The 12,146-nt window shown below is 34.9% G+C and overlaps 1 protein-coding gene and 1 long non-coding RNA gene across 10 annotated transcripts in view; one reads left to right on the top strand and one right to left on the bottom strand.

The window, feature by feature from the left end:
* FUT8 (fucosyltransferase 8) overlaps nucleotides 1-12,146 on the bottom strand; it is a 312,495-nt gene that overhangs the window by 58,521 nt on the left and 241,828 nt on the right. For all 9 annotated transcript variants that reach the window (XM_058739354.1, XM_058739355.1, XM_058739348.1 and 6 more), the window contains one exon: nucleotides 2,333-2,570. In XM_058739354.1, the coding sequence (XP_058595337.1) occupies nucleotides 2,333-2,570 (238 nt within the window). The remainder of the gene's footprint in view (nucleotides 1-2,332; nucleotides 2,571-12,146) is intronic.
* The window catches only part of LOC131517361 (uncharacterized), a 46,909-nt gene that overhangs the window by 15,094 nt on the left and 19,669 nt on the right, over nucleotides 1-12,146 (top strand). The window contains exon 2 of the long non-coding RNA XR_009264549.1: nucleotides 9,268-9,338. This is a non-coding gene — a long non-coding RNA (uncharacterized LOC131517361). The remainder of the gene's footprint in view (nucleotides 1-9,267; nucleotides 9,339-12,146) is intronic.

Genomic DNA, 12,146 nt, shown 5'->3' with positions numbered 1-12,146 from the left:
GACCTATTAATTAAAATTATAATTCTGTGCTACGATGATAAAATGACTTCTTTAAAATTAGGGACTGCAAATGACTGAGAAGAAAATACCACTGATAACTCTTAAGTACTGGAAATTATATAGAAGGTTTGGAAAAAGTTACAGGATACCGGGTAGTAAATAAAATCGGTAATTTTATTTCGTTCCTTGGCATTCAGCACAGTCTCTGTGCCTGTCATTGTTCCAATGGGTAAGGTGTTTGGCCAGAGTTTACTGGGAAGGTGTAGACTGAGGGCAGGTGGAAGTCAATGTGCCAACCATAGTTCTGTCATTTATAAGCTGCATGATAAATCAATCACCTGGTATCTACTAGGCCTTAGAATCACATAAATTAAAGAAGAATGATTTCTAGAACCTGTTTAACTATAACTTGAAGCAATTATGCATGTTTCAAATTCAAGCCTCTTTAACCTTCACATCTTGTAGTAGCTACTACAGCCTACAAAATGCATGAGAAATGATTAAATCAAATAACTAGTTGTAGCTTCTAGGCAAGGCCAAGCTATACATTAAATTTGGTAAGACGAGTGAGGCCAACTTTTTCTTTCCTATTAACTGACTACCATCCCCAAAGTTGCCTCTCCCTAGAAACAGTTAAACACAAGAACCTTGCCCTACTCTGGCTCTGTACTTTCACAATCAAAGAGGCTTGATATTAAACTAAGTTCCCAAAATGAAAAAGTTAGCCACAATGAGTCTGACAGAACTGCTTTTCCTGTATATTCCTAACCTTGATTATCTAATCTGTTTGCACTAGCTGTGAACTACAGACTAGATCAATGGAAGATGTAACCTCAAAATTAAAGATCAGCTAAGGTTCTAGATTAAGAGGTTCACTTTAAAACTTGGTGTTACAAAGAAAAAGTATGTTGATACATACAATAAGGCTCCTAAATCATCCTAAGAAAGACAAAACTCACATCACAAAAGAATGCTTTAAATTCATATAGATCCTTTTATAGAGCAACTTAAAGCATTTTATAAAAATTACCCAATGAATTTTCCTGCACTTCTGTGAAGAGTCAGGTTATCTGATATTTTCCAACAGAGGTAAAAAGAAACAAAGGAACTAAAGTCATTCACTTTGCCAATGACAAAGCTTCTTATTCTACATCTAGTGTTTTAAACTTGTGAAAAAAGATGCTCAGCTTCATGAGAAACTATATTAACAGAGATGCCTCAGCCTTTTGAAAAAATGTTGACTTCCCACAAGATGAAACTGCAGAGACCGTGTATTGTCTTCCTAGCATTTCACCTACTCACTTAGTTCAGTATCTGCCACACTGTAGGTACTCAACTGTATATTTATCCAATGAATAAAGGCTATTAACGATAGCTAATAATTACTAGAGTTCATCTATCAAGTATTATGGTTAAGTGCATTACATACATTATTTTGCTTACTCCTACCAACAGCTCAAAGAGGTAAGTAAATTATTACCTCTCACTGTACTGATGAGAGAACTAAGTCTAGTAACTTGCCCAAGATTACAAACTGATAAAGCAAGGATTTTAACAAAAGGTAGCCCAACTTTAGACTTTGCTTAAAAATCATCATTGCAGAAAGAATACATTAGCAGTGAGAAACTCTATATTCTACTTCCTCTATTACTAAATTCTTAGAGATAAAGAAAAATTTCTTGATGATCTTTATACCTCTTATAATGTCTAGCATAGTACCTTACATTAACTGTTTCTTGAATAAAATGAAAATTACATAAGCAAATTAGGTTTCATTGTCCTCTACTGTAAAATGGATTAAAAAGGTACCTGCATGGTCTGTCTCAGTGGTTCTCAAAGTGTGATCCCTGGACCCGCAAACTCTGTTTGAAATACAAATTCTCAGCACCCCCAGACCTACTTAATAAGAAGACAGTGTCTTAACAAGTCTTCCAGGTGATTCTCATGCATGCAGAAGATTTTCATGTATCGATCTACCTTATTACATAATTATGAGTATCAAATTGGATAATTACGTGTATCAATTAAGTTCAGTAATGTGAAAGTAGTCTAAAAAGTGAAAGGTGTATCATCATTAAAAGAGTAAATTTCATTCCTTAAAAAAAACTTAGTGGTTTTGCTAAGTCCAGATAAAAATGAACATCAGAAATTAAATAGGTCATAAAGCACTTTTTAAATAAAATATCATTCTAGACTTTACCTTAGTTATGTTGAGCAGTCATGGATCCAGAGAAAAAGATGGCCACGAGCCATAAAGCTGTGCCTAGAAATCTGATAATTTGGAACATGGCAGTTCAACCCAGAGATGTGAAATACTGCACAGGCTTCTTACCTGACCAGTGTCCAGTGGAGGTGCCAGATCTGTCTGTGCAGGTCTCACTCACAGGTCTAAACACAGTTTCCCATCCACCAGTAGCATAGCGCCAATTCTGAGATTCCAAGATGAGTGTTCGCTGAGTGCCATATGCAATCATGAAGCAGTAGACCACATGATGGAGTTGACAGCCATAGCCACAGCCTTTGTTGATATTACATACTAGCTTCTTGGCTTTGCTGCAGTCCTTGGGATTCTATCAGGGAGAAAGACAAAGGTGCAGGGAAAAGACAAAGGTGAAGAGAGGTCATCTTCTCTTCATAAGAGACAAGTGTCAAAAATCATATATAAGCCAAGACTGACCCAGTGTATCTTACTAAGCAAAGAATCTAGCTTTAAGGATTAAATTTCAAAGCATCCACTGAACGTTTATTTTAGAGACATGGCAGGGAAAAAAGAACAGTTGCTTAAGAAACATCGCTAAACAGATATGAAATTACACAGCTACATTAAAAAAGTAATCTTCACTTCTCCATCACTCAGAACATGCAAGTGTGATCATCTCCAAATTCAAAGTTGCATACATTGATGAGCTCATTATGAAAGAAGTAAAATAACTTATTTATGCCAGCTGTACTTCAGCACACTGAGCTTACCTTCCCACGTGAAACTTAAATCATTTTAAATGAAAAACTATAATTTACCTATTAATTCCACTTATCTCCACAGAGTTCTAGATATCACAAACAAAATGTACTTTTTCATTATGGAAGTGAAACCAATGAATAAAAAAAAATATGAGTTCAACAATTATAAAATATCAGTTACAAAACTTGTTTTTTTTAACTAATGATGATAGCTACTAGTAATTTTCACAATAAAATGTAGAATATGTTCTACATTGGCTGTCTTGAGGATGTGTTATAGTAGCTTTTTAATCTCTGAAGTATAATTAACATACAGTGTAATGTTAGTTTCAGGTGTACAACATAATGATTCAACAATTCTTTACTCAGTGCTCCTAAGTGTAGTCACCATCTGTCACCAAACAACGTTATTATAGTATTATTGACTATATTCCCTATGTGTACTGTTCATCTCTGTGACTATTTTAGAAATGGAAGTTTGTACCTCTTAATCCCCTTTATCTATTTCACCCATATGCCCACCCATTGTTATGCCAATTTTTAATCAGGAGGTCCTTTTTTCTATGTGTATACCTTGCTATAAGATGAACAGTAAGTAGTTAAAACACTTAATATTATCTAACAGTGGGTGCAATAGGGTTAATTAATGAGAGACATCTTTTTTATTATAAAGCTTCAACTCTGCTGTAATTCGTATGGGCTACTGTTAAATATCCAGAGGCATCTTAGTTTTTCAAATAAAATTTTGTTTTGACAAGGACTTTAACCAAGAAGTTTAAAGCTGTTCTGTCTGCAAGAAGTTTAAGTTGTTCTGTCTATGAGGTAAGAGTATGGATGGGTGCCTTGAGGAACAGCAACTTTTCTCCCACAAAGAAGCAAAGTAACCAGTTCTCAATTTATATGAGCCTTGAAAAAAGGCAGTCGCCAAACCACAAGTCTACAGCTGTTTTCCAAGGATATCATCTGTTCTGTCAAGCAGAGCCCTAGAAACAAAAGCTAGGAAGGTGAAGGTATAAAATGACTCTGAAGGAAAAGCTGAGAAGGGAAAATACAGCACAGTTACTTTCAGAAGAGGTATCTTTTACATTCAAATGTGCCACTGAGGCTGATCTTTTTAGATCAAAATATAACCTAAAGCATCAAGAGCCTTCTGAAGAGTTAGAGCCCTTAGAAGTCTGAGAAAATCCAGATAAAATTCAGCAAGCTTTGGTCAGTACAGTTTCCCCAATCAAGTACCAGAGTTGCTGATTCTTTTCACTTAAGACTTTTCTACTTAAGACTCCAGTTGGTTTAGCCACAAGAGATTTGAGAGGAAGAAAAGGATAGGTGATATGTTATTGAGAGGCCAATATCATTTACTTTCTATCCAATATTATATAAGGATCCTGGGAATAAGGAACATTCTCAAAATGATCCACAGCTTTGTTATTAATTCAATAGTTTATCAATAGTGCAAATAAAGAACATAACATTTGTTAGATATTTCGTGATTTTAAGAAATACAGCACATGAGGGGCGCCTGGGTGGCTCAGTCGGTTAAGCGGCTGACTTCGGCTCAGGTCATAATCTCGCGGTCCGTGAGTTCCAGCCCCGCGTCAGGCTCTGTGCTGACGGCTCAGAGCCTGGAGCCTGTTTCGGATTCTGTGTCTCCCCCTCTCTGACCCTCCCCCGTTCATGCTCTCTCTCTGTCTCAAAAATAAATAAACGTTAAAAAAAAATTAAAAAAAAAAAAAGAAATACAGCACATGAATATTTCTAAAACTCATATGAATGAAAAAGAAAATATCCTTTATATATTTTTCAGTAGACTTTTTCTTTTAGAATAGTTTTTCAATATACACAATTATTGTAAAGATAGTACAGATATGCCATATACCTCACATGTAATATACCTGATTACATCTTACATTAATCTTCATATTTTTAAGGAAAAAAAAAGAGTGAAGGAATAGAATAATTAAACGTTTGAAACTATAGACTTTTTTTTAATAAAAAGAAGACATATCTGCATTTAAGACACAGATTAAGGAATCTGTGTTTCCTGAGTCTAATTACAATGCAATGCTTCAAGCATAAGAACCGAGTCCTAAGAGAAAGACATGAACAGTTTATGAAATGAAGCTTCATTCAAGAGTGTTGATGTGCCTTAACCCAAGCTAAATTGAGACTGTATTAAATCTTTCTGTTAAGTCATAGGTAACATGTAGAAAGGAAAGGAATCTACTATGTTTGGTTCTGGAATGAGTAATCATGAGTAATCAATGGAAGACTCCAAGGCTAGCAATAAGAGAAGAGAAAATGAATGATCAGAATGAGAACAGTAAATAAAACACTGAAGAAGTTCAGAGCCACAGCCCAATTTTTTACAAAAATATTTAAAAGTGTGAAAAATTCAAAAGATCTGTTCATAAAAAGGCAGAGAGACAGTGAGAAATAGAAAAAAAAACAACAAAAACAAAAAACAAACCTATGTGTGTCTAACACAAGATTAGGCTCACCAGAATAAGTATCTAGAAAAAACAAGCAGATGTTAATAAAGGAAAGAAAGCAACAATTCTGAGATGGGCAGGGATTTATTCAGATGGAAAGAAACCCTACTCAGGAACCCCTTAGCTGACCTAAGTCTTTGTTATCCACCACTGCTACAGAGGAGCACAAATAGAGATTTATAGGAGTCTATAGAAGGGAATCAGAGCTGTTGTCACACACACATGGGCACGCATATATATGTATGCATAATCTTCAAATTTCTTACCAAATAGCCTTTGTCAACTGCACTGATACTGGTTTTATACTTTCTGTCTGCAAAAAGCTTGAAGGTATGTCTCATTCATTAGCAAGAATATACAGAAGGGCTTCCTTACCAAAAGCAGCTTTAATTATGCTGACACTTTAACAGGATAGTTATTTCTGATGATGAAACCTGTTTTTCAATTGTTTCTAGTGTGCCTAATGCACTTTCTTCTATATTTCTCTACCAGCTATCCAAGAATGCAGGCATATTGCTTTGTTCTGTATGGTGATTCTTTTGATTTTTCCCCTTCCTCCCTTTTAAGACACTGTCCACTCACCACACACACACACACACACACACACACACACACACACACCACATGTGTGTGCGTAGGATATGATACACTTCCAGCAGGAGTGCCACTAGGAAGTACTTCTCATTTGGGACTAGAAGATTGGGAAATACAGATTGAAAATACCTCCTCCCTAAGTCCCTTGGGAGATGGTCTCACTCACTTCTCCCTCCTTCTGCCTTGAGTATCACTCACTGATCACGTACAGGTGAACTTTCGTTCATTAAATAAATATCTATCGAGCACTTAATATTTACAACAAAATTTGGGAGATAACAATCCAATAGAATAAATTCATCTTGCAAATGATGATGATTATTCAAGTTTTAGAAATAGGAGGTAAATTTGCCAAAATTACTTGAAACAACATACTTTAGTTAAAGACCTTTGCATAGAGAAGTTTAAGATAAAATTTTGTTCTAATTCGGGTTGTGTTATGAATTAAATTGTGTGATTTTGCTTCATTTTGTTAATTTAAAATTATGACAAAAATTACCTCCCTCCACAATCTCTTTCTGCTCACCCATCCTTCCTTCTCAGAGATACTATGAAACTAAATGACATGGTATATGCTCACAGCTAATTCAAACATACTAACTCATTTATTCTCATAATCTCAAGAGACATTGTTTCACACTGAATAAATGCAGTATTTTTGCATTTAGTGCTGCAAGGTGGCCCAAACATGGACCTTTAAAAGCTAACAATATTATGTAACATTCTTACAGTTATAATTCTGCAGCAAAGCTATTACATATAAATAAGAAATAAGGACTTAAGATAAAATAGGGTTCTTCTGTATTCAGTTTCCTTTTCTTCAGTTTTTTTTTAACACTATCTGAGGCATTTCTTCTGACACTGTTAATTTCTAAGAATGACCCTAGATGACCAGAACTGAAAGCCCTATTTGTTCTCATTATCCTATAAATCAAAATTGAGAAGTATATATTAAAATCAATATGCCTCCAAGATGGTATATTAAGGGAAGCAGTGTCTCTTAAACCTAAATGATTATTAATTCACTAAAGGCATCATCATATGCTAAAATATTTTAGTCTCTTTTACTTTGGTTAAAATATGAAAATTGTTACTATTGAACATATTTCAAATTCAGAAGCCAGTGTAATTTCTACTTTGCTAAAAAGAATTTTAAATCAACTAGTAAACCACAGTTATTCTTATATTATGTAGGCACTGCTAAGATTTAGAAGTTTCCACTGCCTTCATTCAGTAAATTAGTAGTAATTGTGAATTAATGATGTAACATTACAAAATAGTACTGATTCTGTGGCTTTTAAATTAAATCACTGATGAAGCCTTTTGCCACAACTATTTAGATTTCCAATACATACAAGCAAAAGACTCTTCAGAGGAAACTTTTCCAGCTACCATGTAATTTTCCTCACCTATCTGTCTATATTTACTACCGACCAAAAGCATTGCAGAAAAAGGCTAAATTAACAACAAACAAAAATTAGTCAATATAAACTGGACATCGTATCTCCAGAAATCTCTCATGAAGAGTAGATGTTCAATAACTATTAGTTCAATTGAATTGCATGTAGGGAGACAAAGGTGATGTCAAGCCAACAGTGACAAAAATATATTGGTGGCAATGAAGCCAGAATTTAGAATTCAGTTCTCCCTATCTATTGTTCAATACTCTTATCCATCCTCTCATGATGTCTTTAATACAAAATTCAACAAGAAGTGCAGGCTTAGAGCACTTACCTGGTCACTCCCCTAGCCTTGTGGACGTATGTATACTAGACAAATAAAAACTGTATATATTTAAAGTATACAAACAAGTTGATATATATATATATATATATATATATATATATATATATATACACATACACACACACACACATACATATATATATATACACATACATACATACACACTATGTAATGATTACCACAATCAAATTAATTAAGATATCCATCACTTCACATAATTACAATTTGCTTTTTCGTGGGGAGAACTCTTGAAATCAACTCTCTTAGCAAATTTCAGGTATGTAATACCAGTATTATTAATTATAGTCACCATACTGTACATTAGATCTCTAGAACTTACTCATCCCACATTAAGTGAACCTTCGTACCCTTTGATCAACATCTCATTTCCCACATCTCCTTTCTCCTGGTAATTCCTATACTACTCTCTACTTTTATGAATTTGACTTTTTTAGATTGCACATATGAGATCATGCAATATTTGTCTTTCTGTGTCTTATTCACTTAGCATAATATCCTTCAGGTTTATTATCTTGCAAAAGCAGGTTTTATTATTTTCGTGGCTGAAGAACATTCCATTGTGTGTATATATGTGTGTATATATGTGTATATATATGTGTGTATATATGTATATGTATGTGTATATATATGTGTATATATATATATATATATATATATATATATATATATATACACCACCTTTTTTTCTTTATCCATTTATCCACTGACAGACACATAGGTTGTTTCCATATTTTGACTATTTTGAATAATGCTGCAGTGAACAAGGGGGTGCAGTATCTCTCTGAGATAGTGATTTCATTTCTTTCAGACATATACTACCGAGAAGTGGGACTGCTGTATCATACAGTAGTTCTATTTTTAACTTTTTGAGGAATCTCCATACTGTTTTCCATAATGGATATTTACATTTCCACCAATGGTGTACAAGGGTTCCCTTTGGTCCACATCCTTTATAAAACTTATCTTTTATCTTTTTGATAACAGCCTTTCTAACAGGTATGAGGTGATTTCTCATTGTAATTTTGATTTGCATTTCCCTGATGATTAGTGATCTCTTGACTATTTGTAGGTCTTCTTTTGAGAAATGTCAATTCAGATCCTTAGTCCATATTCTAGTAGGTTATTTTTTTGCTATTGAGTTGAATTCCCTATATATTTTGAATGTTAACCTCTTATCAGATACACAGTTTGCAAATATTTTTTCCCACTCTAGGATGCCTTTTCATTTTGTCCATGATTTCATTTGCCATGCAGAAGTTTTTTCGTTTGCTGTAGTCACTTGCTGATTTTTACTTTTGTTGCTTTTGCTTTTGGTGGTATACACAAAAAATCATTGTCAAGAACAATGTCCAAGGAGCTTTTCCTCTATGTTTTCTTCTAGTAGTTTTATGGTTTCAGATCTCACATTTAAGAAGCCCAAGAACCCTTCCAGCAACTAATAGCATTCCTTCTCCAGGGCAGAGTTAAGCCATAGCCACCTCCTGTTTCCAATGAAGAGAGGTCAGAAAAACTAAAGGAATGAGCCAGGTACGTTAAATTTTATTGTGTTCTTTGTCTGCTCTAATCATAAGACTAAACAGTTTTTAATTTGTTTGTTTAAAAAGATCTACAGCATCTAGCTTTGTGTTATAATGAAGAAAAGATTCATTAACAGTGTGGTGAAAGCATTTCATTGTATTGGAAACAATGTCTGATTTTACTTCTCTAAAATTATTTTCACAACCAAAGCAGAAAAGGTAATGAAGCAAATAAGAGAACTGGAGTACTGCATTGTGGTAATTAAAATGAAGACTCTGGGCATAGTTAATAACCATGAAAGAGAAAGTTAAAAGCATTTTCATTTTTAAAAGCCAGTACTGGAAATTATTGTCTCTTAACACATTAAACAAGAATATTTTCATAGCAAAGTTAAGATAGTATTGAGGTGTCCTTTCTAGCCCTCTAGCAAAGAACAATTTGTTGCAAGTAGTTAAGAACAACACAATAGCTCAGGCACAAGTAGTCTACCAAATGCTGCAGGAAATCAATTTCCCTGTAGGCATTTTATAAAATTCTAAGTGTGGAAGCAATAGAGAAAAGATACCAAGGTGCATAGTTAACATACAGACCATAATCCTGACACACTGAAGCAAAGGCAGATGGTTACTATACAGTTATAGAAGAGGAACGATCTTAATAATCAACAATTGGCTTATTTTAGATGCATTTTTAAAAGTTTTACTCTGCCTAGAAGTCTTTGGAATGTTCTAAAGCCACTTTTTAAAAAAGACAAATTCTACATGTCCAATAGAAACAACAAACATTATGGGGCATTTCTATTACTGGGGTCTTTGAGACAGTAGTCGCAAATATCCAAATATCTCTGGATATTCCAGGTGATCTTTAAAAAACCTCTATTTCGGGCGCCTGGGTGGCGCAGTCGGTTAAGCGTCCGACTTCAGCCAGGTCACGATCTCGCGGTCCGTGAGTTCGAGCCCCGCGTCAGGCTCTGGGCTGATGGCTCGGAGCCTGGAGCCTGTTTCCGATTCTGTGTCTCCCTCTCTCTCTGCCCCTCCCCCGTTCATGCTGTGTCTCTCTCTGTCCCAAAAATAAAATAAAAAAAAAAAACAAAACAAAACAAAAAAAACCTCTATTTCAGGTTCAAAAGACGAGTACACCAGAGCAACTTTGCTAATATTTTCTGCGACTATAAAAGCCACAAAAGAAAGTCAGGGAAAGAATGAGATGTATCCAAATCTAACTCTCTCATTCAAGAATCTAATGTAAACAAAAGTCCCTCCAAGGCTAGAGAAGAGAAACTAATTTCTGAGAAGCCAAATTCTGCCAATCCTACACAAATGCACAGAAGACATATAGCTTCAAGCACCTTCAATTTTTCTCCATAAGTTTATAGCCTGACTCCCAGGTGTCAGAACCAGCTTAATTTCTCAATCTAAAAATAACTTAGTTTAAAAATTAAGGTTGAATGTCAGAAATGTCCTCCACCATTTTACTTAACAGGCCTAATTATACTCTCCTTCTCCAAACCAATATTCAGGGAGGATACAGCAGGTACTCCTAAAAAAGAAAAAAAAAAAAAAAAAAAGAGGGAGATAGGAAAAGGATGAGGAAGGGATGGAAGGAAAGGAAGAAAGGGAGAATAGAGAAGAAAGAGGGAGGAAAGAGGGAAAGGGAAGAAGTGCTGGAGACAGAGGGGAATGGGGAAAGAGGAAGAGAGAGAAGGGGGAAAGAAGGAGAAAAGTAAAAGCAAGTTTGGAACCGGTTAGCCCAGATCAAAAGATGAAGTGGATAGCAGACACAAAAGAGAAACACTAGTTGAAACTTTGGTTCTTGTGCGAAAGCTGTTGTGAATGTTTTGTTCAGTTTTAAATAAAGATCAGAATAACTTACACTGGTTTGCCAGCTCTTCCATTCTGCGAAGTGCCACTGGTCCCAGTAGCGCTGGTACTTAGAGCACATGTCTACTCACTGGCTTTTAAATCAAACCACCAACAATAACTAAACCAGATGTCAAATCCTGCTGCCTTTCCTTTGGATAGAGGCATTGTTCCATCTCTCCTTGTAGCTATCCATGCCCTGAGAATCCACTGTTAGCTGAGTCTAAATTTCTTTGAAATCCCGTTATTATTTTTTTCAGTTAAAAATACTTTTAAGACCATTTTTCTCACTGCCTCAGTTTAACAGTGATCTAACCAGTTCAGGTTATTAACTTTTTGAAATCTTTAACACAGTATTTTTTGCTGTTTATTTTTAAATAATTTAAGACCCACAATGAATTGCAAAAACAATAGCGAGTTACCTTCCACACAGCTTTCCCCAATGAGAATATCTTACTTAACCACAGTTCATTATCAATATCAGGAAACTGACATTACATAATATTATTAATATATAGACCTTCTTTGGATTTCACCAGGTTTTTTTGAGGGGGGCGGGGAGTGGTGGTTTACAGAACTATCAAATTTTATAACATATATATACTCATGCAACTAGTACGACAATCAGGATACAGGCTGTTACATCAAAATAATTTCTCTTACATCACTCCTTCTCCAAATGTTAATCTCTGGCAACTACTGACCTGTTCTCCATGACAATCATTTAGTAACTCTGACAATGTTATAAATAAAATCAGACAGTATTAAGCCTTTTGAGATCGGTTTTATCACTTAGCATAATGCTCTTGAGACCCATCCAAGGTATTGTGTGTATCAATAGTTCATTCCTTCATATTATTGAGTAGTAGTCTGTTATTGGATTGTGCCACAGTCTATTCACCCATTGAAGGGCATATAGGTTGTTTCCAGGTTTAGGGTATTACAGATTAAGTGCTAT

The sequence above is a fragment of the Neofelis nebulosa genome, chromosome 7, assembly GCF_028018385.1.
Source record: "Neofelis nebulosa isolate mNeoNeb1 chromosome 7, mNeoNeb1.pri, whole genome shotgun sequence".
Lineage (NCBI taxonomy): Eukaryota > Metazoa > Chordata > Mammalia > Carnivora > Felidae > Neofelis > Neofelis nebulosa.
This window is presented reverse-complemented; position numbering and strand designations above follow the sequence as displayed.